At 26.0% G+C, this 10814-nt stretch overlaps 1 protein-coding gene across 1 annotated transcript; it reads right to left on the bottom strand.

The window, feature by feature from the left end:
* Positions 1 to 1878: 1878 nt before the first annotated feature.
* LOC114179841 (protein ROOT INITIATION DEFECTIVE 3-like) lies at positions 1879 to 10407 on the bottom strand. Its single transcript, XM_028066314.1, has 8 exons — positions 10389 to 10407; positions 10016 to 10251; positions 4274 to 4387; positions 3945 to 4078; positions 3687 to 3831; positions 3391 to 3593; positions 3062 to 3183; positions 1879 to 2204 (listed from the first exon to the last, which is right to left on the bottom strand). The coding sequence occupies exons 2-8, from the start codon at positions 10241 to 10243 to the stop codon at positions 2098 to 2100; spliced, it is 1053 nt and encodes a 350-aa protein (XP_027922115.1). The 5' UTR covers positions 10244 to 10251; positions 10389 to 10407; the 3' UTR covers positions 1879 to 2097.
* Positions 10408 to 10814: the final 407 nt, after the last annotated feature.

Here is a 10814-nt window from a genome sequence, read left to right on the forward strand (position 1 = left end):
TATTTAAATAAGTCTGATTAGAAATCAACAATTAATAATATCAAACTAAATAATTTTAAAATATAATTTAATATATTTATATACCCCAGACAATGTTGGGGTTTTAAACCCCAGACATTACCGGGGATTTCAAAAAACCTCAAGCAGTAGTGGGGGTTTCAAAAACTTCAGGGGGTTTTCAAAAACCCCAAGCAGTAGCGGGGGTTTTCAAAAACCCCAAGCAGTAGCGGGGGTTTTCAAAAACCCCAAAGAGTAGTGGAGGTTTAAAAACCTCAAGTAAGTTGTGCTTTTCCAGGGGTTGTTAAAAACCCCCAGTAATCTGTTAGCCACGCTGGGTCTTCCAGGGGAATTACAAACCCCTGGTAAAGCCATTAGTGGGGGTTAAAACCCCCATAAACGCCAAATATAACCTCCACTAAAAATAATTATTTTTGTAGTGTATAATTTTCGTATAAATAATTTAGTGCGTAGTTATAATTAAATTTTTATGTCTCTGCTGATAAAAAAAATGTAATTTTTATTGATTTCATTTTTGTCACCTTTCATCCTTATTAGGCCTCGAAGAAAACAATAGCGTGAGCTCAAATATGTTTAGTAAAATATTGTTTTAATATTTAAATATTATAAATGTTTTCACAAGATAAATAGATCCTATATTATTAGTGTTGGATCACAATCATGCTTTGGTATTTGATCTCTCGTCTTGTTGATTAGTTATTCTCGACTTTTTATCTCGGATGGGTGTACCTGCAAAAATATTTTGATGCTATTTATTGTCATTTCCATATATATTAAACCTAATCTTATGTCCTAGTGGACTATTGTTCTTTTTTAATCTATTATACGATCATGGAAGGTTTAATCGTGATATAAATTATATTTTACCTTTAATCTTTATTTAATGATGTCTAAGTGTTGATCTAACATTGTCTGCATTCTTGATTACTTAAGTCAAGAATAAGCTCAAACAAGTGTTGAAAACTCGATAGAGCAAATAAACACATGTGTACCCTACTATTTTTCAATTTAATCTCATTCATTCATTAAGCACATAATAAGTTGTTTACGGTCGTAGTTAGATTTTTATTTATTTTATAAAATAAGTTTATAGTGAAATTTGAATTGTATTGACAAAAAAAGTTAGTATAAGATAATTATCCAACGATTAAAAATATAGTATAGTAAAAAGTATGGTAACAAATTATTAAATCAATAATAAAGTATAAATTAAAGAAAAAAAACATTAGATCATGCTTTTATTGGAATGCGTGAGAACTCATTTATTTTCAACACATTTTATCTGTTTTATTATTATTATTTTATTGTCACATAATATTTCATAATACATATCACTTTTTTATTCTATTTTACTATTTATCTTTGTCCCAATCCATTTTGATGGACACAATTCTATGTTTTGACTATTTATTTGATAATTTTTTTTATTTATCCTCGTGTATCTAGATTTGTCAAAGAAAATAAATACCTTATGTTTTATGAAGCTCTCACTTAAAAGACTATTGTTTCACTTTTTAGTGACATGTTTTCAAATTATGGTTAATTGGTGTTACTTTTTTTATGCTAAAAATACATATATTTACCACATCAACCTTCCAAAAAGAGATGATCATTTGTTGTGTAATTAGTGTTTTTCTTCTTAAACTTAGTTATTTACGAAGCTCTCACTTAAAAATATGTCCAAAGATAGATACAAATATAAAATTCTACTATTAATATTCAACCATGATTTAATAACAATTCAAATACAAAGTTAGTATAAAAGAAAATAGAATTCCAAATAGAAACAAAATTAGATTGACGAATAAAAGCATGAACAATGACACCAAAAACACATTTTGAGCATAAGTAGTTCTCAGCAAACATCCACTTATTCAATTTTGGAGATAAAACCTTGAGTTCATTTGCAACAAAAAAAAGTACAATTGACTAAGCATAATTTGAGCAATGTATTTGATTTCCATCTTCTTCACCAAACTCTAAATATTGGGTTTCTTTCTACTAGTTTTTTGCAAGTTGGTGTTGTTCGAAAGAAACAATCTATGTTGCATCATGTCTAATAGTTGTGACTTCAATTGATTATTTATCACCATGACATGTTTTGTCATGCTTGTTGCCCATATATGATTCTTTGCACTTGCTTCCACTCTCATTTGCAAGGTTGTGATTGTTGGTACATTTACTTTCTGACAATGAAAAACAACACCTATACATTTACTGAAAACATGCATATACATCCAAAACACATTATAAATATATATCGACAAATATTTTGGTGTTTTATATTCAGGTGAGTTACAATGATCAAGTCATTTTAATTACCATTTACTTAAAGATAAAATGTTAGTTACATTAGCATATGTCATACAAATGAACTATATCATGTTAATAAATGGAAGCTGTTTAGGAAAAGAGAGAAAACCTGTGTATCAAAAATCTTCTGTTTCAGTAAATCAAAACTTTTCAAATCAATGCAAGTTTGATTTCCTTTATATAATGGACATGAATGGAGAGTTCCCGTGATTGAGTTTGACAATTGCAAATACTTGTCGAGTGGAGAAATATTATATTCATTAGAGACTCTCTTGTTTTTTGATGTCGAAAGTAATGAAGATCGTGAAACCACTACAAGATTGGTTACTTTCCCTGCTATTAATAAAATAATCAATTCAATGTTTGCATTTTGTGACTTGGTTTTGGAATAGGAAAATGATTTTTTAAGAACTAAATTTTGACAATTTTTTCTTACAACCTGGGTGACATATTTTAAGTAATTACTCATTTTTCTATTTTCTCATTTTACTATATTTCAAAACCACTTAAAAAATGTCATTTCATGTTGTAAGAGAAAATTATCAAAATTTAGTTGTCAAAATTAACCATCATTGTCAGAGGTTCTACGAGCTGTCATTTAAGCAAATGGATATTAGATGATCTTTGAAACATTATTTTGCCCCAACAAATGTTTTACACATATTAAACCGACTACTAAATTTCTACCATAAGATGTATAAAATAAATATATAATTGGATTGGTAATTACCTTTTTGGAGACTAAACCTTCGAGTGACTTCCCAACTAAAGATGTCCCAAACACAAATCGAACAATCTTCAGAGGCAGATATTAGGGATGATCGAGATGAGGTTAAGGCAGTAATGGCTCCACTACATAGTTGACAAATTTTTAAGCTAGTTATATTCAACTTCATTATGTGATCATGACTAAAAGTTTGAAAGTTTAGGATGAAAATTAAGCTTTTGAGAAGAGGTTGACATGTACTACTAAATGGTTTGGTTTTAAAATAATAATACTTGAAACATCTCAACACTTACGTGTTTTGTTTAACCCTAAGTAACTTATATACATGTTACCTGTGTCCGTTCAATTCAAGTGGTTGCCCTTTAATGACAACAAAAGGACCTTCTCCCCGACCAACATCAAGCTTATCGACAAATATTGATCCTTGTTCTGTTCCGCAAAACAAAAGACTTTCTGTTTGGTGAAGGGCAATGGAAGTTATGGCCAAAGGATAAGCTTGAGTTTGCATATGCTTTCCTGAGATAAAATCCCAAACCTATAATGGCAAATGAAAAATATAATCTTAATATACAAGCAATGTCATGGAAATCTTAAAATTTGTAATAGTGAAATTTTATAGATTCATCACCTTGCACGTGCCATCAAGGGAACTTGATATTAAGATTGAGTAGTTACTATTTGGTGTAGTTAAAAGACCTGTTATGAAGGATATATGTCCTGACAAATAATGTAATGGAGGTGGCGAACTTCTTGTTTCTTCTACATCTAACAAACTTCCATTGAATCAAAATACAACAAATGCATCAATATATATATTCCATTACATGCATTTGTGAGGACAAATGTTGTCTAGGAAAAACAAATTCCATCAAATGTTGTCTTTTACCTAATCATGGACCAAACAAAAATCATTCCATCATCTGTGCTAGATATGAGAAGAGAATTGTCAAATGAAAATAACATGCAGTTTAAAGATTTATTATGAGCCCTCCAAGTCTTCAACAGTTTTCCACTAGTCACCTGTAACTCACAATAAACATATTAATATTTTAAATGAGAACATCAATTTTTTGTTTTGAATTGATTACGAGTCTTCAATTGATTTTAGCCAAAATTAATATATGCGTAATATGCACATGATACGAATAAAAATATAGATGGATGAACTGAAAGTCGGTAACTAAGGAAATAAGCTTTTAATGTACTTATGCATACATCCCATATATAAACATTTCCAGATAAAGCTCCTCCAACAAGATATATGCCATCATTTGTACAACAAAGTGTCCCAATAGCCTCCACCGTGTAATTCAGGAGTGGTTGTTGAGGCTGAAACATCAAAATAGTAACATAAATATAAAATTTGATTCTTCATAAAAATTAGTTTTAACCAATGTAATAATATGATAAGAAACTTCATGGTGTTATTAATTTATCATGACATGAAATTATGAATTACTTAAATCAACTCTCTCCACTAAACACTTTCATTTAGAATATAAAAAAACTTAAATACAACTTTTATAAATAATTTGATATTTTTTTTCCAAATCAAAATACCACTTTCATCTTGTTAAAACCTTTGATACATCCTTTCATTTCATGGTTACTTGAGGTGTAACGTTTTGATTATAAAATAACACTAAATGCATAGCTTGCTTTGAAGTGTTTTTTTTTTTTTCATTCACCGTATCTGAAAAATCTCAAACAAATCTAAAAAACACAATATGAAAAAAAAAATGATATGTTTCCAAAATTGTCACATGAGATTAGGATGACAAATAAACTCATCTTTGTGAATATTGGTTGAACTCGTCCTCATTTTGAGAGGGAATTCCCGCATCGAATGAGTTGAGTATGAGTATGGGTAAGGGGAATCTCCGACTTTTTCAATTGGGTATGGGGATGTACATATTCTCCCCCAGTGGCGGATATAGTTATAACTATAAAAGAAACTACACATATTTAAAGGATTGTCATCATTTTGTCATATTCTTGAACTTGTCAAATAATTGAATCGTAACTAAATTTTTCAGCTTTTTTTTTCAATGTAAATAACCATATTATCTACAAAATATTCATTTCAATTTTATTAATGTGCACATATCGATTTAAAAGCCATAACAAGTTTTCATTTCATTGTTATGCAATCAGTAACCATATTGTCATATTTTTATATTCACTTCTCTTTCATCAATTTTAAAAAATGAATTTATTATTTTGTTTTTTATCAAAATATACATGTTTAAAAAACAAGTTTAAGACTAAAAAATAATTTATCATAATCTAATCAAAAATTGAGAGACATAATTACTAAAAACAATTATGATAATCAAGTCACAATTAAAAATCATCTATAAAAAATCCATAATACATTACTTGCTCTTCTATATAAATACAAAATGAATATACAAAAGGGTAATGAGATAAAAACAGTAAAAAATACTAAACAATTTTTTCACTATCAAGTAACAAGTGAAACTAGAGAAAATTATCTTTTTTTCCCTTTAACAATGACAGAGACAATACGAAAAATGAGGACAAAAATAATGAGTTTCTATCTAACTTTTTCTTTTTCAGTAACAAGAAAAACCAAGTAAGAGTGAGAGATGAGTACAACATGTGAAAAACTCAAAAGAAAATTAGAAAAGAAAATAAAAAATATTTTAATAATTTTTTTATTTATTTTATTTGATTTTATGTTTTACTATTTATTAACATTAAACGTTGTATTTTATAAAAGAAATAAAAAATATCTAATTTAATTTCACTAATTTTTCAAGATACTACTATCTAATAAAAATGATACATATAATTTAAAGAATTTAATATATATATATATATATATATATATAATTTAAAATGTTTTAAATACACATAATTTAAACAAAGTTGAAAAAGTTCGGAGGGGGAAAGGGGTTGTGGCCCCCACCCACTCCGTTAATGCTCCACCGATGTTCGTCCCTTCCTCGTCCCCGTTATATTTTCGTCCTCGTTTAAAATTCTTAAAATATTAAAATACTCACAGTTAAGTAAGTATCCTTACATATATATATATATATATATATATATATATATATATATATATATATATATTATTACACACTTTCTATTTTTTATTTCTTTTAATTGTTTAGTTTGTCATGAAATTCATTCATATCTCCAATATTTTTTTCATCTTATCATAATCTTTATGCAATTATGTTTAATGTATGTCAATTAAATATTTTTTATGTCTCACATCTGAATATTTTGATTCTTTTTTAATATTTTTATTTATTGTATATTTTCCTTTCACATGAGAATGTTTAACACTCTCAAATTTAAGTGTTTAATAACAAAAATCTTTCATTTACTATGTAATATAAAAAAATTATCTTCTTTACTCTATTATTATTAATTTTTGTTTCATTTGAAAAACTATTTTGTTTTGCTAAAACAATTCTCGTTATTTCTCAACCATTGACTATGGTGATATTTGAAAAGTTTTCTTAGATCTCTAAAGTATTTTTCATCTTATCATACCATTAATTATACATTTATTTTTCTTTGTGCGATTTTATTCAATAATCTCTCAAATTATTTCTAAGACACACATCTGATAATTAATATTTTCATGTGTTGTTTATTTTAATCTGTAAAATAATATTTAATATAATTATTTTTTATTTTCTAACTTATTATCAATCATATTGTATTTTTGTTACTATAAATTTTATTTTCTTTAATACAAAAAGTTTAATGTAATTGCCATGAATTTTTTTTATCACCATCCAACATATATTGAATTTCAAAAGATACAAGATCTATGTTAAAATTGTATTATTATTCTTTATTTTTTGTGTGATTTTGATCATGTGATGTATTATAACTTTTATTAGTGTATAAAAAAAATATCCATTATAATTTAAAAGGTTGAAGTAGATAGAAATTTAAAATATATTTTAATATTTTTTTTCCTTTTATACTTTTTAAAAAATAGTTTTAAATTTTATCAACTACCATTAATTTTTGCAAATTCAATAAATATTTTGGTTTTCATGAAATTTTATTTGGTAATCTAATTTGAAATGTATACAATTATAATTTTTTTCTAAATTTTTTATATCGAAAAATAATCATCCTCTTATATTTGATGATATTATGTTTCTTTTATAATAATTTTTTCTTTTTTATATAAATTAATTAATTAATTAATATTGAAATAATAAAGAAACGGATATGGATATTGATACAAAAATATACCCATTACCAAATAAAAATGGAAACGAGACATTGATACTTATTAAATTTAAATATAAAAATGAACTTTTGTATGAAAATAAGTATAAAATAACAAAACTCATTTCTATCACCTCCCTCGTTGCCATCCTACATCAGATTGAATATATTTAATATTCCGAACCAGAGTAATATTAACAATGGTGTGTATATTTTATATCAATTTTCTGAAATTCAAATGAATCCTTAAACTGAGATTCAAAGCCTTATCCTACATCAGATTGAATATATTTAATATTCCGAACCAGAGTAATATTAACAATGGTGTGTATATTTTATATCAATTTTCTGAAATTCAAATGAATCCTTAAACTGAGATTCAAAGCCTTGAAGTCCAATGCAACTAGATCGTTGCTCTTTAAAGAAGATCTTTATCACGCAATTACAAAGATGAATCACCCATTTTTATTGGTAATAAGGTAAAAAAAAGGCACCTATAAAATCATATTTATGTTTTGGATAATGATTGATTGACCACCCATTTTATTAATTTTCTAAAAAATAATTTAATTTTTGTTTTAATTAAATAATTTAATTCAACATTTTATTATTATTTAGGGTTGTTTAAAAAGGATAGTAAAAAAAAAAAGTCAAAAGAACCTTTTTCTTTTAATAACGTGTCTTTAAAATCACAAGTAGTTCTAGAATACTCTATAACAAGTAAAACAAAACATATTTATAAATTTCCTATCTTGTATTGATTAGATTAGATTTCAGTATGCAAGTGTCTTAGAAAAAAAAATTATTGTGTTGTGTTTATTTAATTTTTTATTCATTTTAAAATTAGAAAAATAAAGTTTTTGAAAATTTTAAAATTCAGTTTAATCAAGTCTAAGTCAAGACATATAAACAATTTTTTATTCAAAATTAAATTGCCTCTATTTAAATTATGTTGAAAAAACATTCATTGTTTGATTTGCAATTCAATACAAAATATTTAAAAAACTTAATTAAATATTAATCACTTTAATAATCCATTATAAAATTAAGTAATAAAAACTTTTTGAACATATCTTGTTGGCTAATACAAAAATGAGAAATGTTAGTAAAACACTATCCAATACACTTATTTTAATAGTAAAATTTAAAGGAGAAATAGTATACGAACTCGGCTCTTAATTCAAAATTTTATCTTGATTTACAATTTTGAAAACTAAATTACATGAACAAAATCAATTATATTTATATCCACTCAGTCTCTTTTGTTTCGAGGGATGGAAACATGACAAGTGGTGAAATGCAGTGAGAAAAATGAAACAGTATTTCACGTAGAACTAGGAAAAATCCTTTCCCTTCTCTCATGCAGTGATTTATAAGAAAGTATGTTTTTTTCAATAAATATTAAAAATTAAAACATGATAAATTAAATAATAATAGTAATGATAAAATAAATAATACAAAAATAATTATAAATAATAATAATAATAATAATATAAATAATAACAATAAAATAAATTTAATATAACAAATATAAATCCACGCCACCGATGCAAAGAGAACATTAATCCAAACAACCTCTTTCTTTTCAAATCTACTTATTCTCACTCGTTCAAATCCACTCTTCCATCCAAACAAAGTTATAAAGTGTGTTCACTTGTGAAGATTGATTTGAGAGAGAGGGAGATGATGAATTTGAATAGATTAGAGGGTGAAGTTTGTATTGTCTTTTTCAACTTAGTTAAAGGTGAAAGTGAGTGAATTTAAAAGTATAGTTTATGAAAGTTTGCAAGTGATTTGATTTATGTGATAGATTAAAAATCATGTTTAACTAAAAGAAAAGTAAGATAACCAAATTATCTTTGATGTTAAAAGTAATCTAAAATTATATTTAGATGAGTTAGATTTATTTTATAAAAAATATTTAAATGAATAAATTAAAAATAAATAATAAAAATACAATATATTTACTTCTTTAATTTCTTTTATAAACAATTTAGAGAGATTTGGAGTATTAAGTATTGTTGTAAGTGTAATTTTAAAAGTCATATATTTACATTATTATCATAATTATATAACATTATTAGTGAATTAAGGTGAATTAAAAAAAAAAGAAATGAATTGAGGGCATAATAATAATATTTCTCAAATCACCTTCAAAATATATCCCCTTAAGATAGTTGCGAAAATAAGATCATCTTCTTGTTCCATCCTTTCTCTCTCTTAATTTCCTAGTAACTCACTCTCAAATCATGTCTCTCTTTTAATCTCTCTCTAGATAGTATTAGAAATTAACAAAAATAAATGGGGACAAATTGTATTTTTTTAAAAGTAAAAATTAAAGTTTTACATTGATAATTTGATTTATAATGTAATGTTTATTTTCGTACAATATGTCAAAATGAAATACTAATTTTGTTTTTTAATTTTACTTAAAAATAACAAAAAATACATAATTAAGAATTACCTTGAAGTACTTTAGCATGCATGCAATTTAACAAGTCCATAATTGAATCCATTGCTTGAAATTTTTTTTATCAAAATTTAAATAGTTGGTTTATTTTTAGCTAAATTGTCACTAAAAGTAGAAGAGTTTACTCATCCAAATCTCATCTACAATTTAAAATAGCAATAGCAGAGTTCTAATAACTGTCAACAAAGCACACGACAACAATTAAAAATGAAAAGTAAAATGAAATGTAGCATGTCGGAATTCACAAAGAGTTGGAATTTGAGTACCTTGTGGAAGGACCAAACAGCAATGGCTCCATCGCCGACGGAGCCGTGTCTGTTGAGTTGCGACGCCACGAGGAAGCGATTTCTCAAACACAAGAAGCCGAAAGGTGGCGATGCACATGTAGGAATGTGAAGCAGTTTTTCTCCGGTTTCCAAGTCCCACATCGACGCTCCTATTTTCATGCTCTTGTCACTGCACGCCACCACTGCCTCTCCCTCTCCTTCTACCATCTCCCAAACTATGAGAGAGAACACTTCTTATAAGTATCTAATTAGTAATGAATTAGTGTTTTAAGACGAATTGAATGATGGGCGATAATGCAAGAAAAACGAAAAATACAGTTTCAGAAATGATGATGATAACTTAGAACTTTACCAATCGTTTTGCGAGTGTCGATTGGTTGGAATGCAGAATGAGTTGGAGGATTATTGCTTGCTTTTAATCACCTTCATGCCTAATACATGGAGATTATAATATTGGTTAAGAGAGAAGTAACGGTTTTACAACAAATAGCATTGAAATGTAAATATTAATGATGATAATAGATTTATAAATATGAGAGTTAATTTCATTATTATATGATTAATTTCAAAAGTTATGTTATAAAATATAAATTAATTCATTTTTACTATTAATTAAAAGTTACCACTTTTGATATTTAATAATTTTAAATATATACAATAATTAAAATATTGTTTTAACCTTGTAAACAGTAGTTTACATAAATTATAGAAGTAGTTGACTTTCTTTATTTGTAAATTTTAATAGTTTGATTTTGACTGGAAAAAAATGTTTTTAAAA

This window comes from Vigna unguiculata, chromosome 3, assembly GCF_004118075.2.
Source record: "Vigna unguiculata cultivar IT97K-499-35 chromosome 3, ASM411807v1, whole genome shotgun sequence".
Lineage (NCBI taxonomy): Eukaryota > Viridiplantae > Streptophyta > Magnoliopsida > Fabales > Fabaceae > Vigna > Vigna unguiculata.

Bases quoted from the DNA above. Each gene is read 5' to 3' on its own strand.
- LOC114179841 (XM_028066314.1), bottom strand. From the start codon at position 10,243: ATGGTAGAAGGAGAGGGAGAGGCAGTGGTGGCGTGCAGTGACAAGAGC. The intron at 4,079-4,273 runs GTATGCATAAGT...TGTGAGTTACAG, and splicing joins GAAATGTTTATATATGGGAT to GTGACTAGTGGAAAACTGTT. The intron at 3,594-3,686 runs GTGATGAATCTA...TTGCCATTATAG, and splicing joins CCCTTGATGGCACGTGCAAG to GTTTGGGATTTTATCTCAGG.